General features: G+C 41.9%; 1 protein-coding gene across 2 annotated transcripts; it reads left to right on the forward strand.

Moving 5' to 3' along the window:
• The first annotated feature begins 3844 nt into the window (after window positions 1–3844).
• On the forward strand, window positions 3845–12531 carry DUT (deoxyuridine triphosphatase). 2 transcript variants are annotated; one of them, XM_074916754.1, is made up of 7 exons: window positions 3845–4315; window positions 4797–4959; window positions 6456–6547; window positions 7621–7665; window positions 10806–10880; window positions 11836–11906; window positions 12191–12531. In XM_074916754.1, the coding sequence occupies exons 1-7, from the start codon at window positions 4309–4311 to the stop codon at window positions 12245–12247; spliced, it is 510 nt and encodes a 169-aa protein (XP_074772855.1). In that variant the 5' UTR covers window positions 3845–4308; the 3' UTR covers window positions 12248–12531. The 2 variants fall into 2 exon arrangements, with proteins under 2 accessions (XP_074772855.1, XP_074772854.1); XM_074916753.1 differs by lacking the exon at window positions 3845–4315 and adding an exon at window positions 4387–4488.
• The last annotated feature ends 9685 nt before the right edge of the window (window positions 12532–22216 follow it).

The following is a 22216-nucleotide window of genomic DNA, read 5'->3' on the forward strand; positions in this document are numbered from 1 at the left end:
ACTGATAGAGACTCTCCCCACCTTTCCTGTAGCTCCCTTTAAGTACTGGAAGGCCATTAGAAGGAAGCCTTCTCTCCAGGTTGAACACCCCCAACTCTCCAGCCTGTCCTCACAGGGGAGTGCTCCAGTCCCCTGAGCATCTTCGTGGCCTCCTCTGGACCCAGCCCCGACCCCTGAGGACGCCACTCGTCACCGCTCTCCACGGGACATCGAGCTGCTCACCACAACTCTTTGAGCGCGACCATCCAGCCAATTCCTTCTCCACCGAGTGCTCCATCTGTCACATCCATGTCTCTCCAGTTCAGAGACAAGGATGTTGTGTGGGACAGTGTCAGATGCTTTGCACAAGTCCAGGCAGATGATGTCGGTTGCTCTTCCCTTACCCACCAACACTGTAACCTCACCGTAGAAGGCCACCAAAGCTGTCAGGCATGATTCACCCTTGTGAAGCCACGTTGGCTGTCACCAACCACCTCCTTATTTTCCATGTGTCCCAGAGCAGTTTCCAGGAGGATCACTCCATGATTTTGTCAGGCACAGAGACTGACTGTCCTGTAGCACCCTGGGTGCTCTTTGTTTCCCTTTTTAAAAATGGGGGTTATGTTTCCCCTTTTCCAGTAAGCCAGAACTTCATCAGACTGTCACAACTTCTCAAATAAATATGATGGACAGTGGCTTCACCACCTCATCTGCCACTTCCCTCAGGACCCCTGGATGCATCTCATCAGGTCCCATGGACTTGTGCACCTTCAGGTTCCTTAGATGGTCTCGAACCTGATCTTCTCCTACAGTGGGTGGTTCTTCATTCTCCCAATCCCCAGCTTTACCCTCTACATCTTGGATGGCATGGCTGGACCACTGGCTGGTGAAGACTGAGGCAAAATCGTTACTGAGTACCTCAGCCTCCTCCATATCCCGGGAGACCAAGTCTCCCGTTTCCTTCCAGAGAGGGCCCATGTTTTCCCTAGTCTTCCTTCTATCACCAGCATACCTACGGAAGCTTTTTTTGTTGCCCTTGATGTTCATGGCCAGATTTAATTCTATCAGGGCTTTGGCCTTCCTAACCTGATCCCTGGCTACCTGGACAGTTTCTCTGTATTCTCCCCAGGCTGTCTGTCCTTGCTTCCACCCTCTGTAGACTTCCTTCTTGTGTTTGAGCTTGTTCAGGAGCTCCTGGTCCATCTGTGCAGGCTTCCTGGTGTTCTTACCTGACCTCCTCTTTGTCAGGATGCATCGCTCCTGAGCTTGGAGGAGGTGATCCTTCAGTATTAACCAGCTTTCTTGGGCCCCTCTTCCCTCCAGGGCTTTATCCTATGGTACTCTGACAAGCAGATCCCTGAAGAGGTCAGAGTCTGCTCTCCTGAGGTCCAGGGTAGCAAGCTTGCTGTGTGCCCTCTTCTCTACCTTAAGGATCCTGAACTCCACCATTTCATGGTCACTGCAGCCAAGGCTGCCCTTGAGCTTCACACTCCCCACCAGTCCCTCCTTGTTGGTGAGAACAAGGCCCAGCACAGCACCTCTCCCTGTCGGCTCCTCCATCACTTGGAGAAGGAAGTTATCATCAGCGCATTCCAGGAACCTCCTGGATCGCTTATGTCCTGCTGTGCTGTCCCTCCAGCAGACACCAGGGTGGTTGAAGTCCCCCATGAGGACCAGGGCTTGTGAAGAGTTCTCCACTTCATCATCATAATCACAAAGCACAAAGCTCCAGGCACACCTATAGCAAATTTCACCAGTCTTAAACCTCTGCAATTGTCATGACATCTTTGAAAAAAAGTCCTACCAAAAAGCCTTCCTGGCTAGGCAAAATATGACAGGCTGCCCTTCATTCTCAGAAAACACAGACATTCATGATCTTTTCCCTCTTCTTCTATGAGTCCATGTGGTATTTCCAGATCTTCTTTAAGCCAACAGAATTTTCAGCAACTGTTTAGTAGTTTACAAGTAACAGAGGTGGCAACAGGTAACACAGCACTGAAGTTGTGGATACAGGGCAAACAGCTATAGAGTTTTAGCTATTACTGACTCATGTAACAACACCCCCATACCTGTTTGTCGCCTCCCCTAGAGGTCCCTGACTTAGCAAAGCTGGAAGAACAGCATTTGAGTAACCCTAAGCCTCTTCAACTTGAAGTTCAGTGGTCTCCCTCAAGCTGCTGCCTCAGGTTATTTGACAGTCATTGGACTTCAATAAAGTGACTCAGGATCACTCTGAGATCCTGTTGTCTCTCCCCTGCTACCGGATTGTAACTTTTGTCAGAAGGGCAATGAACCCTTAAAGTGTGGCTGCTGTTTGCCAAACGAGTCACTCAGCCCTCAAGTAACAGGTGAGGAAAATCAAGGGTTTATAACAGTGCTGTTCGGCACACATCAGAGCACTGTTTAAACATCTATTCATTCTGGTACCCGGTTGGCACAGCCCCTCGGCAGCTATGTAGCCCATCGAGACTACATGGCCAGTGCTGCTGAGGGAACTTGACTCTGCTAAGAAAAATGGAAACATAGCTGTGCAACAACAAACATATACAGCAACTTTTAGCTCACATTCTCCACAAATAATAAGAGCAATAACCCACAGTCATGCCACTGCTGAAACTTCATCAGAGGAAATTCAATTTTGAACAAAATAAAACACTGAGGTTGTTCTGGAACAGAGTAAAAAGCAATGTCAAAATTCCACAGCCCCCACACTGGACAGCAGAGCACACAATCAAATATAGAGTTTCATTACAAATAAACACCCTCACAGCAGCCTTTTAAATTACAAACCTTAATCACTGTGAGAGACAGCTGTTCTAAGTGAGCCTGGGTGGGGAATCTCTCTTTTAAATCCACAGTTTTCTTCTGATAAAAATACACTAACACCAAAGCTTCAGTGGGGAGAATTTTAGGGATTATTATCCCTGAAAGCAGCTCTATGTTTCTTTCTGTGTACAACAAAGCAGCCTCCACTCCTACTCTCAATCTAGTTAAAAGGCAGATAATTTCAGTTTATCTCGCTATTTTTTTTCAAAGTCAGGAGGAAATGCCCAACGGAGAGCAGCACTAATCAACAGGCAAGAATGCAGGAATGTTGACCAACCATCTACTGAGCAACCGGCACATTCCCAGAACCAAGGCAAACCTGCCCAGACTTAAAGCACAGGGTTTTTTCCTTGTAAAGATCTGGAGAAAGAAGCGTCGCTTGGCTGAGGCCTTTCTCCTTGATAATATGTTTGGATGAGTCCTCTTGTCTATTATTCATGGACTTTCAGGCTGCTTTGGAAGCAGTTTAGAACCCAACCTGTCTCACCAGGCCAAACCATTGATAAAATTAGTCCTTTTCTACACTATAATGCAAGATGCAGTTGTAACCTCTATAATGTTCTGCTTGTATAAATAACCATTTATAATTATATATCCATTTGATACAGCTTAAAGTCTTATAAACTTCCAGTTTGTGGATGGCTCACATCAGAAGTCATCAAATATTCTAAGTAGCTTTTTCACATAGGTCTTTGATACATACACATTCCCATTCAAGCAGTGCATACTATTAAGACTGAAAGTGCTAAACAGCAACAAAAGAAACCCCAGACTGCAGCATTCTTCAAAATATTTTCCACAGTTGGACTGCAACGTGTAGCAATGGTTTCACTGCCATCTGGCTGCGTTTATAAAATGTAACATAGCAAAGAGACAATCGCAATACGCTTTGATCTTTAAGAAGTCACAGAGAACGGTTGTTTGACAAAATTTAGACCAGCAAACAGAACTCCAAGAGTCTGTAGCTATTTTGCACGGAGAAAAATCCATCCATCAGTGGTCAAGGCCAAGTGTTGCAACCGTGAATCCAACGGGCACCGCTGCCAGCCCACCGCACAAAGAACTAGGGGGGAATTCACTGAGGGCTGTCATAGATGGGATGGCAAGAGGGCGGTGAGTACCAGTGTCAAAGACGGCGAAATCATGAGAGCATTCTGCTCTGAGCCAGAAGAACAAGACGAGCGGAGCACTGATAAACGTCCCTACCCACAGCCTCAACGGGGAGGGGGAGCGGATCTCTCCTAAGGCGACCGCTCCCGCCGCTGCCTGACAATTTCCGCTTTTAGGAGCGGGGCGGGGGGCGGCGGCGCCCCCGAGGCAGCGGGAAGAGCCGGGGACCCCCCTGCCCGCCGCGGGCCCCGGCCCCGCCCGCCGCCCGTGCAGCCGCAATCGCGTCCCCCGGCAACGCGGAGAGGCCGGCGGGGTCCGGCCGCCGCCCCGCGGCGCAGCCACCGGCGCGTCCCGCGGCACCGGGCCGCTGGCGGAGGGGCTGGGCCGCGCCGCATGGCAGGTACGGCCCGGGCCGGGCGAGAGGGGGCCGCCGCCGCCCCCCGCCCCGGCAGCCTGGTACCAGCGGCCGGCGGCAGGCAGCGCCGGGCGGGCGGAGGGCGGCGCGCTTCCCGCCCGGAGACGGCGCCATGCTGGCCCGGCGCCTCGGGCGGCTCCTGCACCCCCGCGGGCGCAGTAAGGGGGCGGCGGGGGGGGGTCGGGGGCGCCGCGCACTGCCCGGCCGTCACCCAGAGGGGCTACGGGCGCGCCGCCACGGAGCGCGGCCCCGCGCCGCCAGGGGCCCCTCGGCGGGGAGCGGGGGGGTTCGCTGCCGGGAGGAGCCGGGCGAGGCCATTCTCAGCGGGGCGGGGTGCCGGGGCGCCGAGCGCGGCCGGGGCGGAGCGGTTCCCCCCTGTTTCCGCCGGCCGTGGGCCGTGCCGGTTTTCGCGGGCTTTTCGCTCTTCCCCTCAGAGCCGGTCTCTCACCTTCCCGTCCCCGCTCAGCCATGCCCTCCGCCGCCGCCGCCCTGCAGCCGTCCCCCAGCAAGAGGCAGAGGGGCTCAGTGCCCGAGGAGCCCACGCAACGGCTCCGCTTCGCGAAGCTCTCCGAGAACGCCTCCACCCCCTCCAGGGGCTCTGCTCGGGCTGCGGGCTACGATCTGTACAGGTGAGGCGCCGCCGCCGGGGCAGGAGCCGGGGCTCGGCGCCGAGAGGGGCCGCCGTGAGGCAGGTCCTGCCGAGCGGAGCCCCCGGAGAGGCTCGCCGGCGCCGCAGTAGAAGGCCAGAGCTGGCCCCTTCGGTAGCGCCTTGCTCCTCCATCCCTCTCCGTTTGCAGAGAGCTGTGGCCCAGTCGCGCTGCAGCACCGATTTCATCAAGCAGCAGTGCGGCCGTTGGCCGAAAGTCAGGCTTGACAGGTCAGCCTGAGTTGCAGCTGGCACCAGCATTTTGACTAGCTGCCTTCCTATTGAGAAAAAAAAATAAAAATGGTAGCGCATGTGGGCTCTCCCTGCCCGCGCTGATGCTTATTTGCTTTCCCTTTGCTATCGGGTGCTGCCTGCCGGAGGAAGTTGTGGCAGTCTGATAATGCTCCCCAGCTGGAAACCCTGCAGGTTGCTGTACAGACTCAGGGTTTGGTTTGCTGGAGTGATAATAACCACTGTTCAAAGGTTTTGTTCTTGTTTCACTGTTCAGGAATATCTGCAGCAGGGCTTGTGGTTGTTTGCATAGTGCTTCTGTGATCATACACAATCACTAGTTACATCTGAACCACCCTGCGACCTCCTCTACCTTCCCTTTTTTAGAATTAATCAGCCTTCATCCTCTGCCTGTCAGACTTCCTCCTATAGTCTTTATCTTCTTTCACCTATCTGACTTCCTGAAGCTTTGCTTCATCACACTTGACACTTTTCCTTTGTATTTCTTTTCTCTGACCAGGTTTGATTATCTTCTTCTTCCTGTGGTGCACTATACACCTGGAAAATGTCTTGTTTCATAAAAAAACCGTTCAGTGCTTCCCAGTGTTTAAAAAAAAAAAAAAAAATCAGTTCTTCATCAAGGCCAAGATATGCTTGCCTTAAACAAGTAGAACGGTTTCACTGTGGTATTGTCACGGCTGCCCTTCATTAAGTTTCCAGTTGGGTAGCTTCAGAAAGTTCTTAAAATCTCTCTAGTTTGCAACAGAATCATGTGAATCACGAAGACTTGCTCAGAAAAAAACCCACTGTTGCCTGAAATTTAAGTTCATAGATTATAATTTTTGATTACAACTAGTTCATGTGCTGTAGAAAGCTTAATCAGAAGAGTGTATTATCCTTAAGGTTTCTGCTTTTGCACAAAAATTGCTCAACCCCACTCCCCTAATGGTTAATTTAAAGTTAAACTTGTATTTTTTGTCTTATCAGTTAAAAAAAAAAAATTAAAACTAGCAATGTTAAGACTATGCTGGTCGAATCTGACACCAAAATCTTAATGCCATTTTGGGGGCGTTAGCTTATCTTGTGGTTTAGGATCTGCATTGGATTTTGCAAACACATAAATATTTCTGTATAAATTCCATGGTTTAAATGCCCAGCAAGAATAATTCTGGATCATTTTGGACCTTAAGTTACAGAGAAGAAAATTTTCAAAATATTCTATATAAACTATTGGTTTTTTTAATGTAGTGCCTATGACTGTGTGATACCACCCATGGAAAAGGCTGTAGTGAAAACAGACATTCAAATTGCACTTCCTTCTGGATGCTATGGCCGAGTAGGTAAGTAAACAGGCTATAAAAGGGATGCAGAGTCATTGTAGAACAGGTTTGACGCCATCTTCACATTTAGATTCTGCCTAAAGCTTTCAGAATTAGTCTACACCAAAAAAAGGTGTTACATGGCTGTGTGATTAAGCCTTGTAATAAGATATTTCTTGTCAGATACATTTGATGCATGTCAAGTGACAGAGGTGATTAGCAGAGATTTTCATAATTACATAAAATTTTATAGGCTATGCAATAGTTAATTTTTTCTCTGCAGTTTCAGAATTTGAATCACAAAGACCAATAGGTAGTGGATGTACAGAAAGTAGACCCCTGGATGTTTAAAAATTAACCCTGGAGTACCAGCGTAGTAGAATTTGACTACTTTTTGTGACAGAATACTTGAGAGAACCTGTACAGGATACTTTCTTGTGTTTTGTGCATTCTTTTTCTGAATTATCTATAAATTCTTAAAGTAAAAAAAGCAATAGCCACTCCAGTGGAAGAGTGTGATCAGAGTTTGCTGTGCCCTTTCATCTAAAAGCATATGCATTTCTCTTACCCCAGACAAATAAAAATTTTGAAGGGAGTAACATTTTAGCCCCTCAAAGTAGGCCAAGTTAAAAAAACCCACAACAAACAATGCTGCACATCATTTAATTTTCCTGTATATAATATTTTTTAGTAAATTGCTTGCCAGATATTATGTTCCATCATAACTTGAATGGATTGGCCTAATAGTCTTTCGAGATTATTCCAAACCCATGGTAGCTGCCAAAAATAAACTAAGATTAGTCTGCTCCAGCTGCCTTCCTTGGAGAAGCCTAGTCTCCAATTGGTGGTCTAAACAAAGATGTGCTTATATCACCTAAAGATTGCAATGTTGTTGTAGCCTGTAGCAGCTGTTATTGTGTTTAATATATACATTAACACTTACAGTAGTTCCTGTAAAATCATGTTTATTTTAGAAAGACTGTGGAAACAGTTCTTGCTGCCACCACTCTGTGCAAACACGCTATGTAACCTATAAATATTGTGTAAGTTTTAAAAGAAATAATTATACTTACAGAAAAATTCTTGCTTTCTAGCACCGCGTTCTGGTTTAGCTGCAAAGCACTTCATAGATGTTGGTGGTAAGATTTTTGTTCTTTTTACTAAGACTTGGTAAATCTTGATTGCAGAAGTGCCTTTATTTCACATTGTGATATGTGTAAATAAGTAATGCTCCCCTCATCGGTAGTCTGGCAGAAGGATATAACTGAGTAATACCTCAGAGAACCAGTGCATCAAAGTTGTTTTAAAACCTGCTGAATTATAAAAACACTACCTTTTTTTTTTTTAAGGAATAACCATCTCTTACTTTTGTAGGCAAAGCTTGGCATAGAAGTTTTTTGGTTTAGGCTTTAAAGGTGACTTTACATTCTGCTTTCTCCATTTTGACTAAACATCTGTGTGTGTTTCTTTCCAGTCTAGTGTTAGATCTGAATGAAGGAAATCAAGAACATAGAGATACTCTTTTACAGAGAGAAAATACAGTAATGATATTCAGAGGGAATGATAGAATGCACTAGAGTACACCATTACTGTGGGTAGAACTGATTATTAGGATGAAAAGAGCTTTAGTTTACTGATAAAAATATAACAAATTATGTAAAGCAAATTAAAGTTAAACCCATAACTTTGTCTTTGATTTAAAAATTGAAAGTTTTTTTGAAACAAAACTAAAATCCCAACTTCTACAAGTCTTGTCTTTTTTTTTTTTTGTTCAGTACTAACAACAGATTGAACAAGGGTCGTTTTTTTAAAATATTTTGAGCTTTTCAATAATCTTGATTAGAAATTCACAGGTTTGTCTTCAAAAACAATTATTATAGGTATAGCTCTAATCAGAAGCCTTCATGAAAGCCTCACTGTCCTTTTCCCGTATCCCAGTAACTGCAACATGAAGTAAATGATGTTGAAACTTCAATGCCAGTTTTGCAGCGGAGCTGGTCAGATCACAGGCAGATTCTTTAAGTATTGCATTATAAAATGGCATCTACATTGCACAGAAGTTCTCACCACTAAGCTTACTGTGGAGTTATTCTGAGCACAGCTGTAATAACAGCAGTTTAGCACTAAATGTGTATTACATTGTTTTAATTGTACAAGAATACAATTCTGAGTTAAATAAAATGTTTTCTGCCTCTTAAAAGCCTAAGCAATTGGTTTTTCTGGTAATAGATTGTAGTAAGAACCAAAACCTACATTTCTCATGTAATGACATAAAGAAGATGCATCTAATGGGTATCTTCAAAAGTGCTGAGTGGCCAAGGGAGCAGATTTTTTGCAAGCACATTATAATTTGAGTTATAATGGAAGATAACAAAAAAAAAAAAAAAGTGTGCTGAAAAATTGAGGCCTTTTAATCTTCACTAGGTTTTGGGGTTTTTGGGTTTTTAGGGTTTTTTTTTGTTGGTGGTGGTTTATTGGTTGTATTAGAACAGTGGTACTCAGCCTGTACTTGCTTATAGGCTTGTGTCTACACGTTAGGAAGGGTGACTCTAGGCACCTTCTCTTTCTGAGGCCAAGCCAACCAAAAAGCAAAGCAATTATAATTTAGAGCTGCTCAGAACTAGTTTATTCTGTCTGCTTTATGGTAGATCAAAGTCTGGCTGTGCCTGTGATACAGTTCTGATATCAGAGGTTAAAGCGGCGCATCTGTGCCAGCTTTGTGTTATTCAGGCTTTTCCTTAAATAAGAATTGATTCTTGCATGTCTGTTACAGTGAGGTTTTTTTTAAGTGTTGCTGGGTAACATACAAAAGAGCACCGAGCTGGGAATCAGAGATTCTCTACACCCCTGTGACTCTATGTAGTTTACGTGGTCTAGTGTAGTGTGGTTTTTTAAAGCAACACTTCTAAAACAGTTTTTTTGCTTATATGAAAAAATATGCTCTGTAATAGCCTTTGCAATCTGAAAGTTAAACTAGGAAATACCAGAGGGCAACCAGAAGTGCTTAACAGGATGATCTATGTTCAGATTTTCCCTCTTGTTCTGTTGCTAATCACCTGTGAGAAGAGACCAGCACCAACCTCTCTACGATGTTCTTTCAGGTAGTTGGGGCCCTTTAAGCAATTGCACCCAGCTAAATAACCACTGAGTTAACTTAAGAATTGCACGTTATTCTGAATTTTCAGAACTCAGGGGATACCCCCAGTGTTACCAGCACCTTGATTAGGAAGCTGTTCAGAATGTGATTGGATTAGCCTATAACATTACCAGGGAAAGAGACCTGTATAAATAACCTGTTTCACACTAGAACTAGTGCAGAGGTTGTACAGTAACTGGACCATATGTACTGCACTATTTTCACACAGCTGAAGAAACTAAGAAAAAAAAACCTTAAGTTTTCTGGTTTTAAGTGTGTGCGTTGTGGTTCAACATTAAAACTTCAAGGTATAGTCACACTACAATTTCCTCTGGCGTTTATAATCTCTAAAGGTAGTACTTTGTATGTATGAGTCTGGGAATGTATTGCAATGACATGTAATTTTAGTTTTTGAATTATTTCTGCAAGTAGACTTAAATACATACTTTGGTCCACAAGGAACCCCAAACTCCAGTTTTTCTACTGGAAATATGCTTCCTCTATCTGAGACAAAAACTCCAAAGCAGCAGATGATTATGATGATTAAAATATGATTAAATTTGGGTTTAAATAGTTTAAATTCAATAAGAGTATTATTATTTTAATGTATATTGGTAGATAATCTCCTGAACTCTGTAGTTAATACAGTTATATAAAAGCAGGCTTGTTTTACAGTATTCACACTGAAACATGGCTGAATAACAATCAGTTCCTTAAAGCTTTAGTTCTGTTAAGCTGCCTGAGATTTGGATCTGTGCAAAAATCCATAGGTCTCAAATAAAATGCTAGAGTTAAGAACAGATTTCTGCTTGACACTCAAAGAGCTGAAGTTGGCAGAACAAATGCAGCCTAAATTTAGTCCAGCTGTCTTGATTGAGATAGGGTATTACAACTAAAATTAGTAGTACAGTGGTAAAACACTGCTTGATATGTGATGGTGTTTTTCAGTTATTTGTGCAAGATTGATGAGGATTTTTAGGTATTATTTTCATATATATTGTTTAATTGTGCATAAGTAGTATGAAGAATGTCAATATGAGATACTGCAATCCTCTACTAATCTAAACCTTATTTAATCTACTTATCTAATATACTGACAACATTTATTAACTGTATATCCCTCTTCATTCTTTCTTATGATAGCTGGTGTTATTGATGAGGATTACAGAGGAAATGTTGGCGTGGTACTCTTCAACTTCGGCAAGGAGAGTTTTGAAGGTGTGTTAAGCCTCACAGAGCCTGTTTTCAGCCATCTGACTGGAAATGAGAAACTAATTTTTCTTTAAAAGTCTATGAACAGGTAGAATTAGCTGAGAACATTTTTCTTTACAGAACCATGAAAACTTTAATGTCCTGTCAAAGAAACACGAAAAGATACCACTCCTAGCAAATTAGTCAGGATGCAAAAAACCCAAACACCCTCAAAACCCCCAAAAACACACCACCACCACCACCCCAAAACAAACAAAGCCCCCCTACTTAGATGAGCTTTCATGAGCTGTACTGAAGTCCAATTTTGTATTAAATTTCTTTCTTGCTCCACAAAAAAGAAAAAAAAAAGATATAGCTGAGAAGTATTTGAGATAAAAACTTCTCCAGGATCCTGGGAAACATGAATAATAAAGATACGATTTTCTGTGATTTTCCCTTAATCATGCTGGCTGTCTGCAGTCAGTTTTAAGCCTCAGGGCCCAGCTACACTATTACCACTGTTTCTGAGGCCTTTTCTGGAACTTCACAGTACAAGCTTCTTAGGGAGGTTCTGTCAACCAGCTTGGGTACTAGTAAGAATTTGTTTTCCTTGTATCGGTTTGGGTTTTTTTTCCCCCCCAGAGAAATCAGTTCCTGTGTCTAGCTTACAAAAGAAGCCACGTTACACATACAGCTGTGTCTCCATCTCTGCAGTATTTATGCATAATGACACTTAAGATGCCACAGCATGGCAGCAGAAATGAGGGGAGCTGCCTTGAGCTGGTATTGCTGCTGAAACTTCACCTTGAAAGGACTAAGTTTAGTTTAGCCTATATTTTTCTGGGACTATTAACATCTGCTTAAGTTTCAAATAAGTGTTCCCACTAGTACATGCTGATATTCTTGAAAGGGGATTGTCTAAACTTTGTATTGATCGTTCACTTTTTTGAAGGAACTAATAAATATTTGAACTTCATTGCAGTTAAAAAAGGGGATAGGATTGCCCAGCTCATCTGTGAACGTATTTGCTATCCTGAGCTAGAAGAAGTTCAAGTAAGTTGCCAGAAGAAAATATTTCTGCTATTTTCAATAATTAATAGTTTCAAATAGTTGTATATAAGCTGAAATTTATGATAGAGATAAATACTTTGCTTTAAAACTACTTTCAGTGTTAAAACTGCATAGTAGCATTGCAACCTGAATGAAAAACTTGATGCTTTGCATGCATTTATGTGGAATGTTTTTTTGTAGTTTTCACAGTCAACAGACATCTGTTGTATAGAAGCAAAATGCAAGTTAAGACACTAAACCAACTTATCCTAACTGATGTCTTTCAGGTGCTAGATGATACAGAACGTGGTGAAGATGGCTTTGGTTCTACAGGAAAGAACTGAAAATGATTTGAATATGCTTTTTTGTTGTTATGTTATGTTATTTCTAAGTTTTCATTTGGATTAGAGGTGGGATTTTGGAGTACATAAACAAATTTCAAGTTTTATTCAGACTTCTCTGTCCTCCTGTCTTTTTACAGGCAGTGAATTCATCTGCATTATGGAGAAATGTGCATGACTGACTGATTAGTTGATGGATTATTTTTTCTTTTTAGATGTTTGGTCCTCAGTAATAAGAATTCATTGTTTATGTGCTGATTATTCTCTAATAAATTTTTAAAAACTTAGTGATTTTATTTTACTTACCTAAACTAAAATGGCTGGTTGTTCCCTTGCCAATCTGTGTTAATGTTCTGAAAGCTGTCTTCCCCGTAGCTCTGTTTCATGCCAAGAGCCTATTTAATACAAAATCAATGATAATACAGGTGTTAATATGAATTCCCACTCTGACCCCTAAATCAGAATAAGGCAAAGTTATTTAATATTGCATCTTTTACGACCTGTTGTGTTTCTGTTCAAAGCTAGAGTTCTGTCCTTGATCCTTAGCTGATCCTCAAACAGCCAATATTTCAGCTCTCTCTTAAAAGAGCAGGCAATAAAGTATTTGAGCTAAATAACACAACTCATCTGGAAATAACTTGTATATAGTAAATAAATGCTATGAAATATGTTGTTAAAATATTTATTGACAAATTCATAAGTTACTGTATGGAAGAAAGATTCTGAATTATTGAAGCAGCGCACGAATTGTTTTTTTCAGTTTTATTTTGACCAGTTAACCTAGAACTCTTGGAATCTGTCCCGAAGCTGATTGTTTCTTTAAGTGGAATCTCTTAAATGACTCAAAAGACTTTAAGGTGAAAGAACTTGAACACAAGAGAAGGGACAAAAAGGAAAGAATCTTGAGTATTTTGCCACTTTACAGAAAAGAATTATAAAAGGCTGTGAGGCTCTCAAACATTTACTTTTTTCTCCTGCAGCTGTCTATTCTCTTTTTAGGTTTTCTTAGCTGAAGAGTCACAGGTATGAAATACTGTGCTTTAAGGAGTGTTTCAGCAGTGGAAAGATAAGTCCTTTTGTAGAGGAAGATGTTCACACCGTTCTTCTCCTTGATAGTCTCAGATCACAATTATCCTGTTGGTATTAGTTTCATGTCCTTTACTAGGACCAGCTGTTTCCAGTGAAGAAGTCCCCAAATACTGCACATTTGATACATTTCACCCCCACTTCCCCCCAAAGGAGCTGGAAAGTGTAATGTGACAGCTTTTTCATGATACTTATCATTTGTTGTACCTGATGGACACTGATCCAATTTCCATTTTTGAAAGTACTACTCCAGATTGAGACAAGAAGGGATAGTGCTAGCTGTTTTCTAGCAAACCTTGAGATGCAGGAGGAAGAAACATGAGTTTACAAATCCATGCCTGCTGGAAGTTGTCAGCCCATACCCATGATCTAAGCACCATTACCAAAACGGGCTCACTTCTTTTGTAAATTGGTATAGCTGAATTCCTATTCATTGTGTCTCACTATTCAGAGAAGCGTGTAATGAGTTTAAGATTACCGCAAGACTCTTCCCAGTAGGGCCTTGCAAAGTCTGTCTGTCTGAAAGAACAGAAATGCTTTCAAACTCACCCCTACGCTGAACTCCCTGTTGCACTAGGGTAAAAAATTCTGATGATTCCTTTTATATTGTCAAGGGGTTTTTTTAGTGTGGGTAGCAAATCAATAGAAGACAAATACCTCTAGCCAGGCAACAAGAGTTCTGTACCAATGTATTGAAAGTTCTTAAGCTGATCCTTGCTACTGCAGACCAGGGCCTGTATTACAACCTGGAGAAACTGTATTGGTGGTGAGTAGAGAATTCCAACACCCTCCAAATTATTTTAACGTTTCACTTTTCCATTAATATTACATACGTTACAAAAGTATTTTATCTTGGTAGCTGGCAGATGTACACAGGAGGCACAGAGCTGTATCTGGCACAGGAGCTAGTTTTTAACATCCCCTGGCTCTTGCTGATAAAACTCACCCTTTGTCCTTATATAAGCAAGGGAAGAAGATAGACCTGCACTTACGCAGCAAGGTTTACATTTCTCTCTTCATAATGGTATATTTTTAAGCTTTAATTAGCACATTTGAGCCTCCTTTAAACAAAAACTAGAATGGTTAAAAATTGTTATTACAGAAGGGAAGACTGGGAAACATTGATTTTGTTCATTAACGTTATCTGAGATCTATCCTGCTTAAATAGTTGTAAATTAGTTTTGTAATTCAATGGCAAACTGGCTAAGTGTGTCACTGGCTGAACAACATGCTTGAGCAAGTAAGCTCAGGGGATGCTAGACACTAACATACATGGGTCTTACTTCTATCTAGACAGATTCACGTCTCCAGAACCTGTTGCTGAGGTGTGATACTCAGGGCTCACCACCGGTGTGAAACTAAAGATATGTAAAGCTCCAAAGTATAATGCTATTTACAAAAACAAAAAAAAAAAAAAAAAAAAAAGAAGTGAAAATTGCATTAGTTAAAAAAAGGTGGATTGCCCTCCATTATCACCAAACAGGTTCAGACAAAGCCATTTAAATTTAGACTGTCCTTGGAGAAGGGACATGTCTCCAGGAGGAGTTACCTAAACCTTGGGGAATGATCTTGTGGAATGTCCTCTGTGTAAATGGAACATAGAGATTTTATAATGGAAAAATAATTTGTTGGGGATTCACATCTACAGCAGAAAATGGCTTTCTCCTGAAAGGAGAGGAAAAGGGCCTTACTAATGATCTGCTTCCTTTCTTTTAGGAATGGTTTTGACTGGTCAGAAATGGAGAAAATCTGGCTTTCAACCCCAGGTGAATTGGGAGGATAATTCTAACTTTCATTCAGATGCTTGGCTCCAGATTCACCCCCATGGTTTGGGTTCTATTTTCTGATTTGGACTGAAATGCATATGACAACTTGTATTTTCTTAGCAAGGCAGAAACTTAGAAGTTTATGAGGGTCTCGAAGGAACAGGGCGGTCACTATACAATTCCTACCATTTGACCTCCACATACAGACAAAAGTCTTACAAGAAAAATTACGGTAATGATACCATTGATCTTTAGTCCTTTTCTTGGTTTCCCAAAGTATTAATGTGGTCTTTAATGGTTGTGAATTTAAGCACTGCTTCCTCAGTTCAGCTACAGTTATATTACACTGTGGCATGTTAAGAATTTTTTGGATTTAATGTTTTTTTAGTCGATCAGCCACTAGATGGCACTTAAAGTTTGCATTCTTTTCCACTTTTTTTCAGTGGTATTTTTCAAAGATCTGTTCATGTCTAATTAAGAGTTGATGACTCCCATTGGGACTATGTTGGCGGAAAGCAAGATGCAGCAATATTTGAGTGAAAGCAGGCAAAAGTATAACCATTAAAGGGGGAACAATGACTATAATTTAAGTAAGATTTGGGTGGTTGCAGTGTTTGCATAATCCCTCCTGGCATGCAAGAGCAGTAGAGAAGCCTGTGGCTTTGCTCTCCTGCTGTGTTTCAACAAAAATGGAAAATTGTAATGAACAGCAACATTTTTCCTATCTTTCATATTCACTCTCTTCTTACTTCCCCTTCATCCATTCCTTTAAGTGGAATGCAGTCTACTTAAGGACTGCATTGTAATGACAGTAGTGTATAGCTTGGTAAACACTGCCCTGGATTCTCCAGATCAGATGCCTCTGCTGCAAGTTCAGGACATAAATTAAAACGCAATTAGTATGTGTTAACCCAGTAAAGGCAGGTGACACATAATAACCTGAATTGTATGAATTTGTATTAAGGTTCCCTAGTTTCTGTACTGGTTGCTACTCCTGTAATAGCAGTCCAGTGTTCTTGTATTTGTCTTCTGCCCCTCTCCTAATTTTATTTTTAAATAACTATCATTGTATTTCGGCTTAAAGATGGTTAAATAAGTTTCGGTATTAAGTAAACTTCTATGACCCTGCCTATTTCCTGTCCTGTCAAACCTTTCCTTGTAAGAATAACAGTGTCCTTTTATTTGGTGGAGTGTAGCATGATGTTTTTGGCAGGCCCAACATTTTTGACTTGCATAAATTTGTGACCTCAAGTGCAAGAGAAGTGAATGCTTGCTTCAGTGCCTCATGGTTTCTGCCTAAAAAGAAAAGTGTCCACATCACTAACCATTACAATTTCTGAAGGAAAATTATCAGCACACTTATTCCACCTGATTGCACATGACTGCACTTCCAAAGAAAAGAACCAGAAACAAAAATAAGTATTTTGCACCTAGTTATATAAGGTACCAAAAGTCTGAAAATATAGGGCAGACTGTACTGCCTTCCTGGTTTCTAGAATTGGCACACATGGCACTTCCCTCACTAACAGCTTGTTGGCAATTTCTACCTCACTAAGGATGTGATTCTGCAAAGTGTAAATTTGGGTCTGCTGCTGGGCAAAGAATGTCACTGCATGGTTAAAGGTTGCAGGATCGAGTCTGAAGTGAATTAACAATTATTTTCCCAAACTTTCCCTCCATTAACTGTGTGGTTATTTAGCTCCTTACCACTGAAGTGATGTTTTTTCCCCTGCTCTGTTAGAACACAGCAAGAAAACCTTTTACCCTGCCAAGTCTGAAAACCTGACAGATTAATTTCATAATTTGAGAGCCCTCATCTGGAAAGTAACTACTGTATTTTAATATGTAAAATATGCTTAAATAAACACGTGAGCTGTATATGCCTACTTGCTTGTTTCCCCTTAGACTTTGATGTTTTTATCATTATGTTACAAAAATGTATTGTTAATCATTGGCTTTTTAGAAAACATTTGTATAGTAAATTTTGTAACAGAAATAAGGGTTTTGTATAAATTAATATTGCTTGTAGCCTTAACATTTAAATCTTATATCCTTGAACTGAAGAAAGCTATCTTTTGACTACTATTGATTACAGCAAAGGAATTAGTTTGCTTTTGTTTTGTAAAAGGAAAAAGAAAAAAACAAACAGTCATGAATATAGTATCTTTGGCCAGATTCTTTTAACGTGAGCATTTTGTGGTTTATGGATTCCTAGTCCGAAAGGTTGTCTCCAAGGGTCCAAGACAAAACAACTATGTGTCCTAGTTGGAAGAAAACTTCCTCTTTCCTTCGCAGCTAAGCTAACTGTGCCATGTCTAGCAAGCGAGGATGCGTGCGGTATCCAGCGCTGCTCCGCTAACACACCTCAGTCCTGAGCACAACCTTCCTGCTTGCACCAAACCACAGGAACCCTCCCGCAGGGCAGCACCAAGGAATCCCATTGCCAGGGTTTCACAGCAGCAGACACAAACCACCAGTCTCACTTTGCTTCCATGTAGAAGTTACTGCTGGCAGCAAACCAAACTGCTAGCACTACAGGTAATTCAAGCCTTTTAAATCCTGCAAGAATACATTTTTTTTTGTCCATCCTATGCTATGGCAGTGCATCATAGTGATACACAGGCTGGCAGCAGTCGAAGAGAAGGAGGTCTTTTGTTAGGGGAGAAAGTACGTGACTTCAATCCTGTTCTTACCTTTCTTCTCAACTTGCATTAAGGCATCAGCAATGTGAGAAAACTGTAAAAAGAGCTGTGACAATGCCAGGAAATCGTGGATCCATCAACAGAGAACTCATTGCCCTTCCTGATCATGAAGAGAAGGAGGCAGCTCAGTCAGAATGAACTGAGAACTCCTACTGCAGCATCTCAGTGAGGTTTTTTTTGGTTTTCAGGTGGGTTTGGTTGGTTGGTTTCTTTTTGTAATATTAATCACATCGATTAAACTAATAAAAGTTCTCCAGGAAAAACTGGATAAACCTCACTGCCTGGAGGACTGCTACCAAATGAAAAGCCAAACTGCTGCTCCAGGGAGGCAGCAAGGTACTGGTGTTTTTGGCAGAACATCATTCCTCACCCCAGTGCAGCACTGAGCATCTTGTTATCAGTTTCTAGCTAAGAGAGGTTTTAAGAGCAGCTTTAAAGAGAGCTTTGTATTTCTGGAAGCATGACATATGTTGTGTCCCACCCCAGGTCACCTGCACAGAGCCTCCAGGCTGCTGTTCATAACTTTCCCAAATGCCAGCTGAGTTAAGACTGACTAATAGTCAAAATGGGCGACCTCTCACCGTTGTATCTTGAGCAGGCTGGAAGTTTGCTGTGTGGGAGAAGTAGCCTCTGTTTGCATTTACTTTTTATTTGGATGAACTTTAAGATGCTTAGCATTTATAGAACAGCCTAGAGCAGAAAAACACAGCTCAGGCTCTTCCAAGTATATTGGTTCCTACAACAGGGTTTTTCAATCCTGTCTGTTCCTGGGCACCTGCTTGCCAACAGGACCACCTATTTATTTTTACATCATTATTTCCTGCTACTAAAGTTGATTTTAAAACTATGACAACCTACATTAATAACAATAATAACAAATTGGACTCCACCTCTGTCCCCCTACTCCTGAAGTTTGCTATTCAAATGTTCAGAATATGTGTGGAAGGCATGGCTATGTATCTATTAAAGCATGCAAATGAGCACTGATGTCAGGATTACATACAAGCTAAATGAAAAATTATTACTTATTTCCAATTATTCCAAGAAATTGTGAGTAGCTGCCAAAATAATAGAACAGCTGAATGAGGAGAGGGATAGGGTCTGTTTAAGCTGGCACTTGGGGTAAATGCATGCAAAGCCACAGCCATGGCTGTATGGAAGAGTCAACTTTCTCCCAGAGTTGGACTGGTGTGCAACAACACACCCCGATAAAGCAGCACGCTAGCAACATCAGCCCAGCGAACAGGCTACTCTTCCAGCTTCCATTATATTTGAGCTGCTGAAGAACACTCAGTGCCTCTAGAGCCACAGATCATCAAAAACAATGCAACATTGAAATCAGGGCTGTCTGGCTGTGGTAGGATTGTTCATCATGACACTATGTCATTGGTACTACCCAGGTTAGGAATGATACTGGGGTTTATTACAAATACTCTGACTGTGCAAATAGTGTAGATGTGGAGAACACTAATGTTTAACTCACAATCCCTTAGGATCTCCCTGGAGAGCACCTGTTCCCCTTACACCTTTGCTCACTGACCTCTGCCTTCAAGTTTGCCAAACTTTCATTTTCCAGGTGTGCCATCAGCTAGCAGGCAATGGTTGGAGCGTTTAAATAGGTAGTTGAAAGACTCACATGAAACATGCTCACTTCTAGTGAACAGTAGAGAAATAATTCAAGCTCTGTTTAACTGGTGCAAAGGAAACGTGCTTACAAGTTAGGCGTTAGAATCAAAATTAGACACAAGAGCAAAACTCCTGGTTTAGTACTATAAAGCATATGCCAACAGCCCAGGGAAAACCCTTTTGTTACAACTCCATCGTAGGTCTATTAAGTTGCCTCTTCTACCTCTCCCTTATGATAAAGTACATTGCATAGTCTCACTGGCCTGTGTATGTTCCTAAAGTCTGGTGCTGTTGCTGGCAAAGCTTTATTATATTCTTACATTACACAGAGCACACTGTGCAAATGCTAAACAAAAGAAAAATGACATCCAACTGCTAACAAAGACATCTTGTGTATTCAGATTTCCCCCCCTTTCCCCACAGCCAAAGTGGCAGTCAGACAAAGGCTTCTTCTGAATCCTTACTCGTTGTGTGAAGCACAACTCAAACAATCACAAAATGGTACTAATCATGGCCTTCCATAGCTCTACAACTAGTATTTTTAAAGTTACCCTGCATGCTAAATATCATTTTCAGTGGCTGAGAACTGTGAAATCGATACAGCCCTCATCAGAATGCTAGGTGTACTCACATTGCTTTAAAATTATCCCCACATTGCTTTAAAATTATCCCCATAGTCAACTTCAACAGTTTATATGCACATAGATCTTACACAAAACTCAAGAGGGCTCCGTGTTTTGATAGCCACGGAAGTGTTTTATTCCCTCTGGAAAAAAAAAAAAAAAAAAGGATTCATGTTTGTTAATGCCCAATACCCAAGGTCAAAAAGCACATTCATATATTTGGCCGGAAACATTTCCTTGCAAGAGATCAAGATGCCAAAAGGTTATGATTGATCAACAGTAGGTGCCTGAGGGATTTGAATGAAAACATTTGGAAGTCTTAAATCAATAGCGGTCAAGAGTCCTCTATCTATAAATGCAGTTGTTTTTAATAAACATCTGTTGAGTGTTTTTAACTCACCTAAAGAAAATATGTTGGAATTAATTTTTCTGGGTTTCTGGGACATCAGATCACAAATTGCCAAAAAGGAGTGTGAATCAGGCAGAGTGCTTCAAACACTAGTTAGGGCAAATTCTGAAGGTTTGCCGAGTGAAATGCAATTGTTCAGGGTTTGTGCACTACATACTACTGAAAGATGACAAAATCTGTCTAAGGAATAATTACTGAAAGAGACAGCTGGGGCGTGGGACATACTGTTAGCCCCATATGATCTGTAGACAAGAAGTGATTAATACAGAATTACATCTGAGCTACAGTATAGTCATAAGACTCAGGGTCCTCTCTCAGAGTTCCTTTTCTCCATCAAAATGAAGCATCGAATGCTTCTGTTATTTCACAGGCTCAAAGTTATTCCTGAGGGCAAGAACTAGTCAGCTATGTCATACTCTCCCCAGGGAAGCTGTGGAAACCCCTTTGGCTTGATGCAGACAAAGAAGGGAAAAAGCACACCACAGAGAACAATCCTGCATTTGCTGATGGGTTCAGTAGATGACCTAACGGGTCTTTTCCATCTATAATTTTATTCTGTGGCTTTGATGCTGAAGGCACTGTTGACATCCACAGGACTGTTGCTTTCCTGGAAGCTTTAATAAAGATCTGGTTTGGAACTCAGAATAACTAACACCACTGAGCAAATAACTCGAGTATGGGGCGACAGGCATCAAGAATGCCAAGGGGAATGTGCCCCATCGTTCTAGTTGGGTTTTTTGCAGCCCTTAACACCAGGATTCCCTGAAACACTTGCATCAATAGTCAGTAACTGCAATGGATGTCAGCGTGCTGCTTACTTCAGTGCGGAAGAAATAGAGTATAACCACTTATTGTACTGTTTACCCAAGATTGTTTGGATCTATAAGCCCCCGTGTCTGGCCTGAAGACCTTAGTTCACTAGGAGATGCAGGTGTTCATCTAGAAATCCTCAGTCACCAACAAACATGTCAGTATTTCTTCTCTGTTCTTCCCTAGTCTGTTGCTATCAGAAGCCTACTTCTTCTTCGCTACAGCACATCCTTACGTTAAGGTTGGTATGAACTCGTAAGAGCCACTTTGGCACCGTTATTCTTCAGCCAAAAGACCAGACTTTTTACTTTACCCTGTCGCCACTGGAGTTACTTCTGGGGCAAACACAGTTACAGCTCTGCCTCAAAGTACAGCAGGAAGATTCACAATCTTTCTTGTCATCCCAAACTTGGGCAAAGAACAAGGCTTAATTCTCCATGTGAGATACACCACAAGCCTCTAGGACAGAACCAGTTTGTGAACAGATTCTGTTGGTCCTCTATTGGCAGAGCTCCTCAGTGAGCAGTCAGGTTTCCAACAGTTTGCAATGTCTAAAGAGATTTTGCCAATGCAGTAACTAAATAAAGCATGGTAGAATGTAGCCTATGGCAACCCAGATCCGAATCTAGAAATCTAGCCTGTGAAGGCATGGTGGTACCAGAGGAATATTCTGACTCAGCTGCAACAGCTTCTCAGATCTGAAAGAAGTTTTGCCCAGTGGGAACTCACAGCAGGTCACAGCTCTGCTTCTCATGAGGTTGGCTACATCTGTTCCCTTTTATGCAAGAGAAACACTTCATTAGAGCCCTACGTAACTTTCTGTTGGGCAATACTGGGCACTCCTGGTTTCATCAAATGATGAATCAGTGCGTCCCATTATTGCTTCATACCTCATACAGTAAAGTTTTGGGTGGGTTCTTGGACAAGAATCTTGGCTCTGAAAGACTTGT

Source organism: Athene noctua, chromosome 13 (genome assembly GCF_965140245.1).
Source record: "Athene noctua chromosome 13, bAthNoc1.hap1.1, whole genome shotgun sequence".
Lineage (NCBI taxonomy): Eukaryota > Metazoa > Chordata > Aves > Strigiformes > Strigidae > Athene > Athene noctua.